This window comes from Strigops habroptila, chromosome 6 (assembly GCF_004027225.2).
Source record: "Strigops habroptila isolate Jane chromosome 6, bStrHab1.2.pri, whole genome shotgun sequence".
In the NCBI taxonomy this organism is placed as follows: domain Eukaryota; kingdom Metazoa; phylum Chordata; class Aves; order Psittaciformes; family Psittacidae; genus Strigops; species Strigops habroptila.
The window spans coordinates 68,804,671-68,823,289 of record NC_044282.2 but is presented as its reverse complement, the minus strand read 5'-3'; the positions used below and the strand labels follow the sequence as shown (position 1 = coordinate 68,823,289).

At 40.8% G+C, this 18,619-nt stretch overlaps 1 protein-coding gene across 2 annotated transcripts in view; it reads left to right on the top strand.

The window, feature by feature from the left end:
• MACROD2 (mono-ADP ribosylhydrolase 2) overlaps window positions 1-18,619 on the top strand; it is an 886,338-nt gene that overhangs the window by 14,454 nt on the left and 853,265 nt on the right. For both annotated transcript variants that reach the window (XM_030489748.1, XM_030489749.2), the window contains exon 3: window positions 7,596-7,703. In XM_030489748.1, the coding sequence (XP_030345608.1) occupies window positions 7,596-7,703 (108 nt within the window). The remainder of the gene's footprint in view (window positions 1-7,595; window positions 7,704-18,619) is intronic.

The following is an 18,619-nucleotide window of genomic DNA, read 5'->3' as shown; positions in this document are numbered from 1 at the left end:
TAAAAGTTGTCTGACTGCTTAGTAAGCTAATGAATTTGTGTTTTCCCACTATAAACTTGCGTATAATTCTACTTGATGCTGCACGTGCTGCTCACACCTATTAAAAAATAGTTTTCACTTCTTGGCTAATAACACAGATACTGTTGAAATCTGGATGCCTGGTTGCTCATGAAAAGGCTTTTTTGCAGCCAGTTTCTAAAGCTGAGTGAAGGAATACGTGCTGCTGATAGTGGTAGTTTTGGATAAAGGCTCACATTTATCCCAGGAGGTACTGGATTGATTTGAACATACCAGGCATAGCTGTATGAATGCTGTGATACTACCAAGACACAGCTTCGCAGTGAAGGTGATCTGCTTTGTGTTTGAAGGAATGTAGTGAAGTAGCATCATCTGTAGTCTTTTAGCTTGATAGAAAACTAGGAAGCCATTTCTGTGAGGCAATGAAGTGGTCTAAAGGAGTGTAATATGTTTTTCTCTCAATTTTTGAACTTCTCCTGTTACTTACAGGTTGCCTGTAGTAGAGGATGAAGCAGGATGAGTTGGAGATGATGCAGTGTAGTTCTTGCCTTCCTGTGACCTAGGTTGACCATTTAACATCGGTACAACTCGTGCTGCTGTTCTGAAGAAGGATCTGTGTATCAAAAGTCTTGGTATCGCTCCGGTTGAGATACTGATATTCAGGCTTGGGCAAGACCTTAGTAAATACACAAACAGCATTTTAATTCCAGTGTGTTGTCACAGTGTCCTGAATCCCTCTGAAGACTCACATTAAAAAACCAACTAAAGACGACAGTGATTGAATGAGTTTCTTCACATACACAAAGCACAGCTCCTTCTGGGTCACAGCTAAGCCAGCAGCCATTCCTATGGACCCTAAATCATGAAATCTCCAGCCAGCAGAAGCAAGCATAGCAGCTGGATGCTGACTCTCCAAGCAAACACACAAATACCCTAGGGCCTCAGCCTACTTATGTCGTGTCTTTGCTGTCACTGTGCATGTTGCTGAAGTGAGAAGACTTTGATTTAGGAATTGACAATTGCCTGTCCCTGTAGACCAGGTTGCATCACAAATAAGAATCGAAAATGTGTTCCTTTTCTTGTCCTCATTGTTCTTACTGCTTTCCCAAACTTGGATCCTCAGCACTTCTGCACTCCATACCAAGTCTTCCCGTGTTTTACAGAAACTTCAGGAAAAGGGCAAGCTTCTCCATTCTCCCTCTTCTCCTAGACTTAGAGGGTATTTTTGTGTCTCAATTTTGTTTTGAGGGGACATACAGAGCTGTGTAGGATAGACTGAGGGAAAGGCTGGAACATAACTCTCTAATGGTTTGGGTTGGAAGGGACCTTAAAGCTCATCCAGTTCCAACCCCCTGCCATGGGCAGGGACACCTTCCACTAGAGCAGGTTGCTCCAAGCCCCTGTGTCCAACCTGGCCTTGAACACTGCCAGGGATGGGGCAATACTGTGGCTGACAAGTATGGTCTCATATTTATAGCCCGGTTCGTGGGCTGCTGATAGCCACAGCATCACGTTTAGCTTGGACCAAGTGAGTTCTGGGCTCTTTGCAGTAGCTTTAGAGGGGTGTGTTATAGCACTGTTGACTGGATGTCAGTGTGTGGTTCATTGGATGTAGGCTCCAATGGACATTAAGTGATGCTCCTGTCCTCAGGTGGGGATATTTCATACCTCCTGAAACACCTTGAGTGGGAGATAGCGTACCTCCTGACCTGGAAGATGGGGCAGAGTGCAAGCTCAGCAAATTTGTCAGTGTTACAGAAGTGGGAAGCATAGTTGATGCACCACGTGAGTCACAAAGATGATTAAAGGACTACAGCATCCTTTCTGCAAGGAAAGGCTGGGGTTTAGCCTGGAGAAAAGATGCCCCAGATAGGATCTGAGCTATGTTTATAAACATGATGGGAGGGTGTGAAGAAAATGGCTCCATACTCAGTGGTACACAGTGACTGGACAAGAGGCAATGGGCACAAGTTAAAACAAGAAATTTGAAGCATAAGAAAACATACTGTGTGGGTGGCTGAACACTGGAACAGGTTGCTCAGAGAGGTTGTGGAGTCTCTTGTCTTTGGAGATACTCAAAATTTAACTGAGACAGGGTCCTGGGCAACTTGCTCTGGGTGACCCTACTCTGAGCAGCAAGGATGGACTTGACCCATCTCTCTGGAGGTCCCACCCAGCCTCGTGGTGTCTGTATGCCTCAAGCTTTGTGCTTGGCTATAGTCCTTGGCTAATCCAATTATGCCACTTTGTAATTAGCTGAAGCAGTGTGTATTGGCAGAGTGTGCGGCAGCCAGGGAGAAGGTGGTGGTGTTCATCATCAAGTGCTTTTGACTTGCACGTTGTGCTGAATTTTTGGCTAGGTAGGAAGTGATTTGTCTGCAACAGATGTTCCTTCTTGTGCTTGGGTTCTGATCTCGTTTAAGTCCAAGCAGTGATAGAGCAAATCTGTACTACAAATCTGAAGTACTAGAGTGCATCTGTGAATGCTTTCCCCCTGGTGATGGAACATATGGAAGTAATGCTTATCTTGATTTAGATAAGCAATTGCCTTTCCTGTACAATCATCCACGGTTAGTAGGAGTAGAAGCAGGCACGTAATGTAACAGATCTCACAATCTGTCTTTTCTAACGCTCCGTAAGCTGATGCAGAAACAAATGGGATGGAAAGCTGTGTTATAAGTGGGGTTTGTAATTGCTAATAGTGTGTCATTTTTAATCTGTACAAGACACTTGTGAAAACAAAGCATTAAAAAGAAGGCACTGAAGGGAAGAGCAAGCAGGGTGTGTGGCAGGATGGTTGCTGCACATCTCTCTGTGGTCAGATGCACTCTTAAAGCTCGCTCAGCTCCTTGTGTTTTCAGCAGCCCAAGGGAAGTGGAGCTGTGCCCCAGTCCTGCCTTTGCTGAGGACTCTCCTGGAGTGGAGGGGCTGGCTCTTGGCTGGGGTTGATGTTGGGGCTCTTAGCCCTTGCTCAGGTTCTTTTCCCAGCTCTGTTTCGAGATCAAGTTGTAGACTGCTGCTGGCAAAGCCTTCGTTGTGGGGATACGTGTTTCTACCAGAAGCTGTTGTAGTTGGGTTGAGATAGAGGGCACACTTATTATTTATTTTTAACTTGGAATTAATTTACTTCCTTCAGCTGCGAATCCTGAAGCTGACTATGAATAATGAAAATCTCCCATTTTCAGCTTTGTTTCTTCCAATTCAGTCTGTTACTCTTGTCTTTATGTACTAGAAGAAGAAAACCATGAAGTTGTCTGACTGGTTAAACAGAATTTCATTTTCATACTGCCAGCCTGTGAGCCGAGCTGCTGTGAATCCTCTTCACTTGTTCTTTCTTTGATATATTTTTTTTCCCTCTTATCTGCTCTTACTTAGAGAGTGCCAAGAGCCTTTTTCTTTGCCATAGGTGTTGCTTTATACTATGGAGCTTTAGTAGTTATTTTTACTACTTTGTGTGTGCTCTATTCTCTCATTATCAAGAAGTTTTAAAATAGAAAAGGTGGTTGGTTTGTTTTAACAGAAGCTCTTCTCAGCTGTAGGCTTTTCTCCTCCCTTTGATTGCAAATACTTTGGTATCGCTGTATGGTTTTCTGTAACTGGATGTCTGAGATTGGTTTCAAAAATGAAGAAACTTTAAAGTGTACTAGACTTTAAAATCCTGACTATTTTAGCAGTGACTGAGTCTGAGTTGATTTTACAATGGTGTTAGTTTGGTGCCATCCTTCTCGATTGCACCCGCCGAGCAGATTCATGCCCTTTATGGGGGCTCCCTCTAGTGAGCTGTTATGGAAGACCTTTTTCCTCTCAGTTCAGAAGAACTTACACATGTTCTTTCCAAGCGTGGTGTTTGGTCGCTAAATCTAATGTGCTTTTCTGCATACGTGTAAGCTGTAAAGGTCCTTTTCCTTTGGTGTGAGCTGGAAGGAGCTGTAAGTGAAGCTGAGGGACAGGACTGCCTATTTGGTGTTAAGGCATCAGCTGATCAACTTCATGCTTAAAGATGTGGCTCTGTGGAGTCACAGATGTTGGGAGCATGATAAAAGACCTGAAGGGTGTGATGTAGGAGGAAAAGCTCAAGGAAGTTGGGCTGTATAGACATGGATGGAAAATGATGGGGTGGGTTTGGAGGGAAAAAATGGTGATGGGACATAAATTTTCAGCTGCTTATGGTGAAGATTTTGAACTCTTAATATACTCCTGAGGCTGGGGCAGAGAGGGAAGGAGGAGGAGGATGTAGAGCACTTGATGTCTCCACTGTTGCATACCTTTGAAAACAAGTTAAACATCAGATTTTTGAGGAAGGATGTAACAGGATCAACTTTGTTGTGTGTTGGTGCAAAGATGATTTAGTGACCTCTGACTTCACTTTGATAGGAGCTACAGTAAACTTGTTAGCAATACCAAAGCTAACTGTCTTTTTTGCTTTGTTTCTGTATTGGCTATTTGCGGTATATTGCTACGTTTTCCTAGCAGTTGTTGGTTCTTGATGTTCTGTCCCTACCCCTGGTCAAAATCACCCCAGAGAAGGGAGGGATAAGACCTGGATTAAGGATGATAGGTAGGCAGAAGAAAAAAGTTTGAGAATTCTTTAGGTCAGAGAAGTGGCAGAGAGGCTGAGTATGTGCTTGGGACAAAATTCAAAGCCTATAAGACTTATGAATTACTTTCACATTGGGCATTCTGTGTCAGTTTTGACTTTGTTAGGAAATGCTGTCTGCCAGCCCCAGAGATCTAACAGATGGCAAAAGGAAAGCAGTTGTCTCTCCTACAACTATTTGTATGATACTGGGATTACTTTTGTAATCATCAGCATATTAGTAGTCTTGTTGAGTGTTTTTGTGAACAAGCCTTGGCTCTCCATGACTTCCATCAGCATTGAGCATTCTTCTGTAACAACCAGAATGAAATAAAGTAAGTGCAAGTACAAATCCTCTGTTAAATCAGACTTTTATTGAGAGAAATGAGGGTAATCTATCAAAGATGTACAAGGCAGCACATGTTTTTACTGCTGTACTGTACTAAAGGCAGCAGTCATCAGGGCTCTTCCAAGAACAGGTAAGGGACTTGCTGGAGAGGCTGTAGTAGATGATGTAGGAGAGTTGTGGGTTTTTTGTATGGTTTGTCTTTCTTTTCTCATGAGGCAGTGAATTTACTGATGCTTTTCTGTGGGGAAGGAGTCTCAGAAAGAACCACACTCAAATATATTCAGTACTTGCAAAGAGTGAGAACTAGAGGAAAACCTGGGACGGCTGTGGAGGATAGAAAATCATGAGACAGTGTTGGTGTGGCTCCCTGCAGAAGGAGTTAGATACCTTAGGGGCCTGTAAGAAGTCTGGAGAGGGACTTTTTACAAGGACATGTAGGGATAGGATAAGGGGGAATGGTTGTAAACTGAAAGAGGGGAGAATTAGATTAGATACTGGAGAGAAATTCTTCCCTGTGAGGGTGCTGAGGCGCTGGCACAGGGTGCCCAGAGAAGCTGTGGCTGCCCCATCCCTGGCAGTGTTCAAGGCCAGGTTGGACACAGGGGCTTGGAGCAACCTGCTCTAGTGGAAGGTGCCCCTGCTCATGGCAGGAGGTTGGAACTAGATGATCTTTAAGTTCCCTTCCAACTCAAATCATTCTATGTTGACCTTGCTGGTAAATTGACTAAGGGACATCTCTGCTTTCCCTCTGAATCTGACAGCAGTGATGAGAATTAGCTTTTTTTTTATGTGGTATCTGTTGTCTTCATGGCTTTTCCTGGTGCATTTCACTATTTGTTTTTGTATGGAATTGGCACAAATGCTGTAGTATCCAAACTGTACTTTCTATTTAAAACTAACTGGTTTTACTTTGGAGAATTCAGTGTGTTTTGATTTGATGTAACTAGTGTTGCAGTAACTTGGGTGGGAAGTGGAGGGGGAGGATGTTCGGATGTACTTCAAATTTGGCAGAGCTCCAGTATGATGCTCACTGGGGAGGGATGGTGAAAACAACTGTCCTACTTGCAGGCGGAATGCAGTTAGCATGAAAGCAGATAATAAATCAGGCTCTGTAAATTCGTCACAGAGGCTGACTTGTATTTTAATACGACTCGGCAGCTGACTGTATCTTCTGTGGAAAAATGGATGAACATTACAACTTTTAGGTTAGAGTGACACAAGGTCCTTATGATAAGGAGAACTTGGTACCTTTCCACAGAACCACTCTTTGCTTTGGTTAAGACACTGAGGGCCATCTGGTGGCAATGGAATACTTGCTTTAGGAGCCAAATAGAGAAATTAACCCCCTGAATACACACACTTGAATACAAAACTACCTTTATGCTAATGCCACAGTGACAACCCCTGTCTTCTTGTAGGTGGCATGGGTTTTGCACAAGGCATGTCATAGCTGATCTACAATAGAATAGAGTGAGGCTGGTTATTCTGGAGTGGTTGAGATAAACAGTGATTTCTGATAGCAATCATTTGTGCTGAAGTCAGAAGAGCGAGATGTAAAATAAATGTTCTTGTTTCCACTTAGGGCTGCTTGTGATGCTGACAGATTTGAGCAGGTATGCTTAAATCGGTGGAGATTGATTAAAGTGAAGGTTGATTCAAAAACTAAAGAGCCAGATTTGTTTGTACTGCTTCTACCTTCTCACTATATCTTGAGGTGGTGTTTTACTTAAAAATAAATTTTACCTCAAGATTGGAACTATTTCCCACTTAAATTGTCACTTTAGCAATTTAGTTTGATTTCTGGCCGATATATGAACTTGAGCCTCTTGACTCACTTGGTTTCTGTCAGAAGGAATGAATTTAAAAACATAATGTAAAATTCAATGAAGCGATTTTTTTCTTCTCTCCTTATTTCTTTGTTAATGATATGGGTGTCTCACAATGCATGACTAGGTCAAGCTTTTGGCCAGTATGTGTTTGAGGTAACCGAACTGTTACATATATTGAGTATGATGAAGTGAATTGGTGATGCAAAAATGAAGAGTTTACCGGAATAAGGGACCTATTGTACCATCGTTTAGTCATAAATCTTTTGAAAGCTGGTGTATGTTGTGTCTTTTCTCTCTCTCTCCCACCCTTTTTTGCCCTCTTCTAGTTGATCAGTTTAAGGTGGCAAAGCTCTAAGTGTTTAAACTTGCTGGTGTTTTCGTTCAGGTTTTTCTTCTCTGCACAACCTGCTGCCAGGGCTGTTGGGAGTTCTTGTGTGGTGGTGTACACATTTGGAATAATTCTGTGTTGGATGAGTTACTGCTTCAGTAGCAGGGTTATCTTAACTAATTCCAAAGAAAACTATTGAATCTAGTTTCAAAAATGTGTATATTTATTCAGTTCTTTAATCAAATAGTGTGTTGGTAAGGAATCAGTGCTTCACAGTAGCTTGTATTTGGAAACAAATACAAGGCAAGTAGTGTGATTTCTGGGGAAATGCTGGCATCTTTGTGGGTTACCGGTGCCCTCTCGAGGCGAAACAGAAAGATGCTGCAGTCTGGCAGCAGCAGTGTAAGAGGAATTGCTGAGAGCTGCTCTGGACTTGGAAATAGCCATCTTGGAGTCACGTTTGTAATCTGGTTTTGATGCTTTCTTGGCTTGTAGGTGAAAACGCCAAAGAAGATCTGCAAGGGAAGAAAAGCCTGAGCGAAAAAGTTTCTCTCTACAGAGGTGACATTACACTGCTTGAGGTCGATGCCATCGTTAATGCTGGTAGGTGGTTAAATGTTTTAGATTGTCATGAATATCCTTTATAGTGCCATGTTACAAGTTTGAACTTTTCAAAGTTGCATAAAATTGGTATGTTCTGTGGAAATTGGTTGAAAACTGCGAATTGGTTGAAAACAGATCTCTTTATATTGTGTCTGTTCATCCTGTGTACCTTTACTGTGACAAGCATTGTTGGGAAACTTTAATAGCATGGTCGCTAAGGGAAAAAATGATCTATCCATCTCTTGACTTGAGTAGCTGAGACTTCACACTTAGTATTGTAGAAGGCTGAATTTGATTACTACTGCAGTACATTCCAGTGTGGTTTTATAAATCAAGCCATTTGTGGGCTAGGTAGTGTGAAAACCTTAACAATAAGGTGATAAGAAACCTGAATTTGTTTTATGTGGTTTGAATATTTGCTGTCTTGCAGGGAGATTGTGTTTGTCAAACTTCTGGGTATGACCTACAGAGTTCTGAAGGTTTTGGTACCTCTTGCATAGTGGCTGTGTCTGCATGGATGCAACATGAAGAACTGTGACAAAAAGGCAGGGGGAGTCCCTCTGCAATTAACTTGTGTTTGCATGAGATTATAATAAGTTAATTTGTCTGGTTGGGAAAGATTATGAGAAGGTTTACTCTTACACACACATCCAGCCAAATCTTGCATGTACTCCCCACCCCAAAAAGAATACAGCCTGTGTGTCTTGAGGCTGGAAGTTTTTCCCTCCCTAGTATTTGGCTGGCATTGTCCCTAGCTCTTAGGAGCATGGATTCATTTTCAAGAGTTAGGTTTTTGTGGGATTCATTTATTGGAAGGAAACATACTCCAGCATCTTCTCTGTGATGGAATAAAGTACAGAGATTGGCCAAAATTGATGTGCTTGCTTATCACAGTAAACAGCTGTGTGGAGATACCAGCTCATTTCTGTAAAGAGTACAGAAACATTGGCTCATAGAGTGGAGAAGTTAGTAAACAGATTCTCTTGGATTGTTTGATGTTGTTTCTCTCTGCATGGCTCCCCAGTTTTAAAGTGGAGACATGCGAGTGGGTTTTGTGAAGTATAGGTAGAATCCTTAGTTATCTCAAAATGCATTTGTGCACTCCAACAAGTAATGAGGATGGTATTTCCATGTGAAGGTTTTTAATCTCCTAGTTAACTGAGGCACAAAAGCCTTTCTCAATTACAGACAAAACAACATGTAACATGACCCTCTCCTCACTGAGACAGTGAGGCTTCTGAAGCTTTAATCCTTTTATTTCCCTCCCCCATATTCTTTCAAGATGACATTCCCAGTAGTGCTTTCACTGACTTCCTTACTTTATTACTCTACAATAAGTCAGTATTGGCATACTTCTCTCAATTTATGTTTAGATTCTCTTTGTTCATAGGCCTCCCCTGAAATAGAGGCTGGAACTAGTTGCAGATTAGCTCTAGAACAGGAATACTTTTGCTTTTCTTGATTTAGAGGAGTTTTCTCCCATTCTTTTGAAATGTCCAAAACCACATCCCAGACTGCTGATGACATTTACCTACCTGTAAACTTGCCTGCTGTCCTAGTAAGGAATGCATCTATCTGAGTAGAAATAAAAAACTAGAACCTAATGAAAAGCATCACATATTAATATGTAATATTGAAGAAAGGATTGAAGACCACTCAAAACAGCACAATAAAACTGAGGTTAAAAGGCCTAAAGAAGGGTATAAGACTCTAGAAGTATCTAGAAGGGCTTTGGCAAAAAGAAAGAAGTTGTTTCTACTGGTGTCTTCTGTAAGTAAGTTAAAGAGGAGCTGGATTTGGGCTGAGTGAGAGATTCAGATTAGATGTTGGCACAACTACTCATTGGAAGGGACAGTGGTGCTCCACTGATGGGGCTGATAAATAGCAGCAGTCCTAGGTCAGGGCTTCTGAAGATTCTTCTATCCCTCTTCTGTGATCTAGTAGTTCCTAAAGTGCATAATACATTAACTATTATGAGTTGTTAATATCCTTAGATTAAAATGCTAATCTTTAGTTACCTTTAAAAATCAAATGTTCTCTATATGTCACTGCAGTAATTAAATTTAAAGTGTAAGCCTTTGATTTGCTCATGGTTTCAGTGTTACTTTTTCTTTTGAAGTTAAACCTTCTAGACATATTATGAGGGATAGCTGGAAAGATAAATGAGGAGGAAGATGTTTTGGTTCAAGTTCCATATTATGCAAAAAATACCAAGTTACTGCACTGAGATGCTGAGATTTTTTTTTAATCAAAGTTTAAGTGAAATTGTAGCACCTCTTGGATGGTATCTCAAAACGTGTTCCTGTGCTCTAATGCTTTTGCAAATAATTCCTTTGTTTTTCCTTCTGTAACTAAAATTTATCCAAGCCTCGAGGACAGAAAGCAAAAACTAGCTGCAGTAGTAGCTTCTGTGTGTAAGTTGAATGAAATGTAGCCCATCAAACATGGAATAGGAGATGGACTTTTTCGAGGTAAATCTGTGCAAGTTCTTTTCATGCTTATAGCCTTTTGGCTACCCTGAATGTTAATGATTGATACTAACCTAGGGCTTGCAACTGGTGTAAGGAGGGAAGAGACACTCTTCAGACTTCCTCTCTGAATTTAGGAATTCCATTAACTATCTCCTGTAATAAATAATTTAACATAAAGCAAGTCATATCCAAAATAAAGCCCCAGGCAGATACTTAGTTTGAATGTTTTCATTTACATTGACTCATGTAAACAAAACCATGCTATAAGTAAAGGGAATAGTATAGCAAATTCTGGGGCTGTGGAAGGGTTCCAGGTGGTTCAAACTGTCTCCAGATTTGGATACAAATATGTTGGCAGAAAACTCTTTATTTTTTTGAATGCCTGCCTGAGGGGTAAGTGAGACCTCATTGGATTTACTTGATTAAACAGGGTGTGAGACTGTGTGGTAACTTGCCTGTGGTACTGACTTTTACTGTCATGTCCTCCTTTGGGCATCCAGATAAACAGTGTGACTCTTCAGACTATGGCCCACTTCATTTCTGAGCTGTGCTACAGAAACACTTCTGCTAAATTTAGTAGCTTGCCTTATGCTCTGAATTCTGTTTCCTATTAGAATTTATCATATACAAGTGAGACACTTAAATTGGTGAGTGAATTTCTTTTGTTAGGCTAACAAAGGTGTTAATGGTGATCTTATGTAGCTAAATACCAAGGTATCACTGCTGAGCCCTGATACGAAAGGTTCCCCTTTTCCCCTGGGCTGTAATAGACAAACTGAATGTTACTTTCCAAAAATGTTTTACAAGTATTTTATGCTAGAAGAGGACAACTGTGGAAACAGAGGAAGGAAAATTTCCTTTGTTCACTATCAAAACCACCATGCCAAAACAGCCACTGTGAAATCATGTGTGATCAGAATGAGGTTCTATTTTTCTAGCTTCTGAAGAGAGTGAGAGTTAACCTGAGAATGCAGCGTGATGGAGCAGGTAGCTGTAAAAAGGGAGCTGATGTGCCATTTTGCTAAAATCCATGTCAGTTATCTATCCCTGTAAATCTGTTATCCTTACAGAATGGTTCCCTAAAACCTCCTTGCTACTGATTACATTGCAAACAGGTATTAGTTTAACTTGATGTTTTGCCTAAGGTGTCCTGTTAGGTTAATTTTCTTCCCCCCTTTTTTAAAGGATTCAGGTAAAACTTGCATAAATACCTCAATTTTTTTACTTCTATATTCTTTTCCTCTCTTTTGGTATTACACTCTTAAGAATGTGAACAGGCTCTCCTTGAGGCATGTACTTCATAAATCCATGATAACTGGCCTTTTGAACAAATTAAATATTCCTGGATGTCACTTCATTCTGATGCCAAAAGTGCTTCAAGCACCTGGAAGCCAGGTAACCACTATTAGCCTGCTCCCATGTAACTCCTGGGCACTGAGCTCAGGGGGTGGTGTGGGGCATGTGTGTTTAGGGGAGGGAGAGGGGGGTTATTTAATCCCTCTGCCCTTTTCAGCTCTTTTAACACAAGTTGTATTCAAACTGCAGGCATTTTCTGATAGAAGGCATTTCTGTGCAGCAAATGGGCTATATGAGGAAAAGTAGTTTCAGATACTACTGGGATACTAAAGCCACAATGTGAAATACCCATCCTACTGCTTCGCCAGCTCCCTCTACCTTAATGTTGTCAAACTGCTTTCTCCGAGGTATGATCTGGTTTAGGGAGTGAGTCTTTCTGCTGGTGGTTAATGTAGCAGCAGTTCAAAGTCAGTCATGAACATCCCAAGTTGTGACTCTAAAATAATTATTTCCCTTTGAGTTTGCTTGTCGTCTGCCTCTGCTGATTTAAATCTGGGCAGTGTGACATGATGGTCTCATGGCTTGGTGGGGCTGATGTATTAACACTGGTCTTGACTGAAATTTTCAGGGCCTATTTGAAAAAAGATTGGCCCACCATTCATGGAGCTCATTCTGCTCACTTTTAGGCTTCTTCAGGTATGTTTGCTTTCTAGAGTAGCCAATCCCAAAGACAGAAATAAACAGTGAAAGCCACAGCAAGGTTTGAAAAATGAACTGTGCAATACTTAATTTCTTCTGTATTTTTAATAAATATAGGGCAAAAATGTTATTTGCATCATATGCAGCAGCTTTTAAGTCTGAAGTAGATAAAGGAGTTGCATTTTCAGGGTGGGTGAGATATGCATGTCTGTATATCTGGTGTACCTTAAGCAGCAGTTCATCACTATTGACCTTGGGTATTCATTCACTTCTCTGTTAATAAATCTTACTGGCTCAGTGCTAAGATAAGGCATGTACTGATGTGTTGTGAGTGAGTTTCTACTAGGAGCAAGATCGAGGGGAAGTGGTTATGGGGGGGGAGAAGGATTACCCTTATTTTTATTTGATTGGGGGGAGCAGGGTGGTTTGCAGAACACTAGAAGAAATGTTATTTTGTCTTAGCTTTGGAAAATATTCTTAGGTATCTGTACATAAGTATGGTGCTGATAATGAAAACCTTTAATTCACAAGAAAAAGGAAGGTGATCAGTTTTGTCCAAGTAGATATTTCTAGTAATAATCTATAGTGTTACTTCTAAATTAGCAATCAGATGGTTGCTACAGTTACAGCAACTAGGTGGCTCCCCTAAAACTGCACTGGGGTGCTGGAATCATCTCTAATCCTCCTAGATTTGGGGAGAAGCTATCACATTTTTAAAGGGAATAGTTTTTCCATATGAGAAAACAAGCAGGAAGTAAAATCTCACGCTGATAAATAGTGAAAAGGGTTGGTGAAGAAAATAAAAAGGGACAGAAGTTGTTTACTAACCTCTGATGCTGGAATTTAGTGATTGAATCTCCTAGTGTTGCTGAAGAGGTTTCCTCCACAGGAACCCATCTACACATCTGCAGTGAGTCACCTCAGCTGGGGATGCTGGTTTGGCAGACAGGTTTCTTCCCTTCCTTGTCACGTTCCAGCTGAGCAGAAGTCTGCAGAGGGGAGGATATCTTGGTTGAACTTCAGAGGGAAGGATGTTTGCAGGGGGTGAATTACAGCTGAGTCTTTAACACATTTGTAAGAGTCTGTCCTGCTGTACCTCCCTGTCCCGGTGCAGGAAGTGTGTTGAAATGGAAAATGTTTGGTTTTAAATACGTCCTGTTTGCTTTACTTGCTGCAGGACTGATTTTGACTGGAGCCTCTGTGTGTCTCAACTTAGACGATGAAATAGCTGTTTTCACATTAAATCTCAACTTTCCCTGATGAAACACACCTTTCTTGCCTCAGGCTTCTGACTTCACAACTGTGTTTAAGTATTTTAGTATAAAGCAACCTCTTTCTCCAGTTTTCTTAACTGGAGATAGCAACAGATGTTCTTCTGGACTCTTCTTTCCTGGCCTTGACCTTGAAGTACAATCTGTTAAATTTCATGACACATCCCATTTCTCTCAAGTCCAAAATTACACATCAAGGTACAAGTGCTATGTATTGAAACTGGGAACTGAATATATTATCAGTGAATTATGCTTAAACGAGTGTGTAAGTATAGATAGTGGCTGAACTATGCCTTTCCACATAAACAGCTTGTTAATGTGCAATCAGTCATTGCAGTTGCCTTGAACTTGGTGCTTAATGAACAGGTGGGGAAAAAGGATGGATTCTAATCTGGAACAGATCTGACACCAGGCAATTTCACTGATTGCTAATCCATTTCATTTGGCAACTTAATTTATCACACAAAATTTTCATCTTGTAGCTTCTGAAGTAGAAATTACTTCACAAGTGGCCTGTCTGAATATTATGAAGATGGTTGAGTCAGTTGCTGGGCCTGAATTAGTGTATATACCTACTCTCCCCCTTTTTATTTTACAGTGACCGGTAGTCATTACTCTGTAGCTTACTTGAAACTGTTCTTCAGTTCTTCATTCACTATAACAATAAGTACCTTAATTCAAATGTTCCTGCTATTGAAAGTAGAATCAACAAAAGGTGCAATCTGCCCTTGCTTATAAGATTTTTGCATGGGATGTTTGCATGTATGAATATTGATTTTTGTGGGGGTTTTGTTTTTGTTTTCCCAACTGAGCTAAACATAAATAGTTGCTTGTGCTGGGAGCTTCTTACTGAGTTTGATGTCCAGTAGCATGTTTTGTAAGCGTGTTTTAAATGTTTTATTTCTTGTGTACAGACAAGGAAATTGAAAACTTGCATTAATCTTTTGCATGGAGTCATCTGGCATCTGCCTATGTAACTTACACTGTTGTAATTTCCTCTAGGAATAGAACCAATAATGCTAACGAATTGTTGCTAATTTGGTTTTCATCTTTAGTATGAGCAGACTGTGGTGTTAATCAAAGGTTCCTCAAGTTAATTTACAGTTAGTACAATTACACTTGTGCATAAAGCCCCAGGCTAATTTATATGTAGTCCTTACTTATTCATCAGAAAAGTCAAAGTTAATAGTTGAGGGAATGGGTCATATTCAATCACAACATCTGTGAGTTTATTTCAGCTTTCTGTGGAAAATATTTTAAGTGTGGCTGGTGAGTATAGACATGGTTAAACTTGTCCTCTGCTTTTCGTCTGATTTCAGTGTAGTTCTTTAGTGTAATACTCATATGGATGGAAACTAAAAAGCAGGGTAAAGTGACAGCGGTCAAGAGAATGAGAACAAAGAGGTACAGCTTCTCTGTGCTGTGCTAAATTAGACAGAGGTGCTGTTTAATTTAGGTGGGTTACTTTAGCTGTTGTCTCAATCAAACAATGTTTTCTCTAAGGATGTGGCAGAAGCTTAAGATTGAGAAGACTAATGCAGAATTGTACAGCAGCAAGGACAGTCATAATATACTTTGAAAATACATTTTCACTAATATAAATATAAGTGAAAATAGACTAATATAATGAGTGTAACTCAGAACTTTAGAACAAAAAGAGGATTGGCAGTGCTGCACATGCATGGCAGGAATGAACATTTTTCTTAGCTATGGTGTGCTTTGGGAAAGGGGAATTAATGGGGGGGGGAGGGGAAATGTCTTCACTGTGCCAATATATTCCACCAGTGTGCTCACAGCTGGGTGCTTCAGCTAACAGAGATGGCTTCTGTGCTGGGTTTGTGCCTCAGACATGGGCCTGGGTGTTACCCCGATGAATCACGTGTGGTGCCTGTGAGCAGAGCCTCAGGTGATGGAATGAAGACCTAAACCTCGCATACCTACAAGGAAAGCTTTGCTGATCAGCCGGCCATACGGCCAGATACTGCAAACAGATAGGCACTTCATGTTAATGATAATCAAGTAATGATTTCAAGCAGTGGGATGTGTTCAATGACTTACTGAGAAGCCTATTAGGAAAAAAAAAAAAAGGCAATAGAGAAGAAAATATATACTCCATTGGAACAGTGCACTCAAAAAGCTCCTTAAACTAACAGACTGTGGACTGAGGCACCTGACCTACAGCAAGCTGAGGTGCAGAGCAATGTTATTTGACTTTTCATGTTATTCCATGCTGGCACAGAATTCTGAGTAGAATGAGATGAGGGTGCAGGATACCCAAGTATCTAATATCTAGAATAGGTTGCCCAGAGAAGCTGTGGTTGCCTCACCCTTGGCGGTGTTCAAGGCCAGGTTGGATGGGGCTTGGAGCAACCTGGTTTAGTGGAAGGTGTCCCTGCCCATGGCAGGGGGTTGGAACTAGATGATCTTAAGGTCCTTTCCAACCCAAAGCATTCTGTGATTCTATAAAATACCTTGGCACAAAGTTAGGTGGCCAACTATCTCCTCTGTCTGGATTCAGCATAGTCTGTTAATCTTTTGAGAATCTAACATAGGCAAGGTAGAAATTCTAGTAGCCTAATCTAACCTTATGGTCTATGGTATGTGGATTTATTTAACAATCTGGTCTTCAGTGTTGATGCTCTCGGGTCACTGTTTTACCTACACCGATGTGTTCTCCTTATTTCTTTGTGCATCTATCGTTGAAGCAATTTATTGTCTCTGATTATTTCTAGGCTACCTGGAGATAGTAATTGTCTGTATAAACCTTGTGTTGCTGATAATTTTCATTTAAAAAAAGAAAAAAAGGCAAACCATGTATCTTAGGAGCTCTATGAATACCGAATACAACATTTCAAGTAACTGACTCTGGAGCAGAGGAAGAATGGGTGGGAGTAGAGGATGCTACTTGTATCATTTGAGACTTGTCAGGTTTAGAACTAACTGATGGTAGTGTTTGTGCTCTCACTTGATCACTTTGCTTCTCAGGTTTGTGTTTGGCCACTAGAACTTAGCACGTTTTCTCTCTCTAAAACCAGGGACTCTGTTGCAAGCAGGGCACTCAGAGCTGTGTGGGCTCTGCTGAGGATCTGGGTACTAGCAGTGTTCAGTAATTAAGGGGAAGAGTAGCAATGTGAAATGTCAGGCCTTTCACTGCATCATCTTCTCTTTTAGCTTTATTATATCCTTCGTGGTTTGAGGGGGTGGCAACTTCAAATCATTGCTTCTGTTGGTAGAACTTTTCCTGTATTCCAGGACTGTAACGTAGACTTTACCATCAAACCACTATGTTTATTGATCCTTCATGCCGTAGTTAGCCTGGACCTTTCTTGTATGTGCCCTTTCTACAGAAAAATAGCAACGTACAGGCAAAACCCCTGCAAAGCTGGATTTCTGAGAAGTTAACTTCCCGCAGTTGGGAAGCGCAGGCTGGTGTGGGATGCCATGAATGCTTTGTGACAGCAGGTGGCAATAGCGTCACTGTTATCGCGAAACCACTTTTTGCCTATATGCCTTAATTTTCTTGGACGTAAAATCAGTAATGACTTAAGCAGAGGAAAGAAAACGCATGTATTCTAGGGCTGCTTGTTGGATAGGCCATCGATACAGCTCGTACTTATTAAATGTCTACTCCATTTCATTACGTATGTCTAGTGTGTGTTTGAAACAGAACAGGAGACAGACGTGGTTTGGAAGAACTGTGAGCATCTGTTTTACTTCACAGAGGAAAATATTTAGGAAGGACCTTGCTATCAGCCTGTCTCATCATACATTTGACAGTGCAACTGTCATCTTGAGTGCACTGATGGAGCAGTGTGGTGGAAGAAACTACTCAAGGTCGTCTTGAACGATTGTGCTTTGTTTCATAATATTAAATCCACTTTTAATCAGGACTTGTGGGGGATTAGCTGAAGGATTGGGGGATTTTTAAGCCGATAGTTGCAACAGTGTGTTTTCAGTCAAGATGGGCATGTAATGTAGAGGTTTTTTTTTTCAAGCTTTAGCACATAAAAAAAAACCCACCCCAAACCAGTCAAGCTTCCAGTAATTGCAACGTGTTAGGACACAAAAGAGAAGACTTCTTTGAAGTCTCATCTCTCTGCAATACCTACAAAATCTTGGCAGCGGGTGGTCAGCGGTAGGCTGAGATTATCCATGGAGTGTTAATATTGCCCCCTCTCAGTTCTCTGTCTTGGGGGTTTGTTTGCTCTTTCCTACTTTTATGTTGTAACTATAAACACATTGGGATGGACTAGGTTGTTCTGGGTTGGTACAGATATTAGCTCAACATGATCTCAGTCAGTCTAAGGAATACAGTCAGGTTAGCATGGGAATTAGTGTTTTATATTTTATATATATATATAGCATTAGAACTATACGTGTAACGTAATCCTTTTAAATCTATGTGGTTAAGTACTGACTAAGGGAAGGTCTAGTTTGATTGGAGCAAGTAAGCTTTAGGTTTATCTCCTCTAACTTACTAGACACTGAAAACAGGATACCTACTCATCAGAATGGTAATGAGAGTTGATGTTCAAAAATGCTGTTGTGTAGCAGCCTGGCTAACCCTGTCTGTCTCCTCTTCCTTCTCCTTTGGCAGGAGGCACTGCTTTTGCTTAATTCTCTTGGGTGTTGAGTAGAAGATGAGTGTCTTCTAGCCTTGATTATGATTTTTGATTTGCCTGTGCTGGGGCCATTTAGTGCAGATTTTGGGGAAGCTTTTTAGAATTAGTAATTTCAAATAGTTTCAATTACTTGTTATATAAATAATTATGGCCTGTGAAATGCAGGTCAGATTTTGGGTTGACCTGTGGTTAAAAACTGACTTTTCTGACAAAAGGAAAACGTTTCTACTGCAAAACCAGAAGTTGCTTTCTTTATGAATTTGGAATATATCTTGCTTAAAAATTGCTATTAAGGATATGGTTTGGCTTTAAAAATCTGGACTCCAAACCTCTTTGTGTGACCTGCTGTCACAGTCAGAAAACCTAGTAATGACAGCTAACTACACATCAAAGCAGAGTGGAGGCTTGCGAAAGCGGGCTTTGCTCGTTAATCCCAGCACAATGGCAAGTGTTGTTTGCATCATGTGCAAGTAATAGACACTTGTGTGTTTATATGCCGTTGTTCAGAGTGGTTTCTGAAACATGCTGTGTTGTTTAGATGTATGTGGGAATTGTTT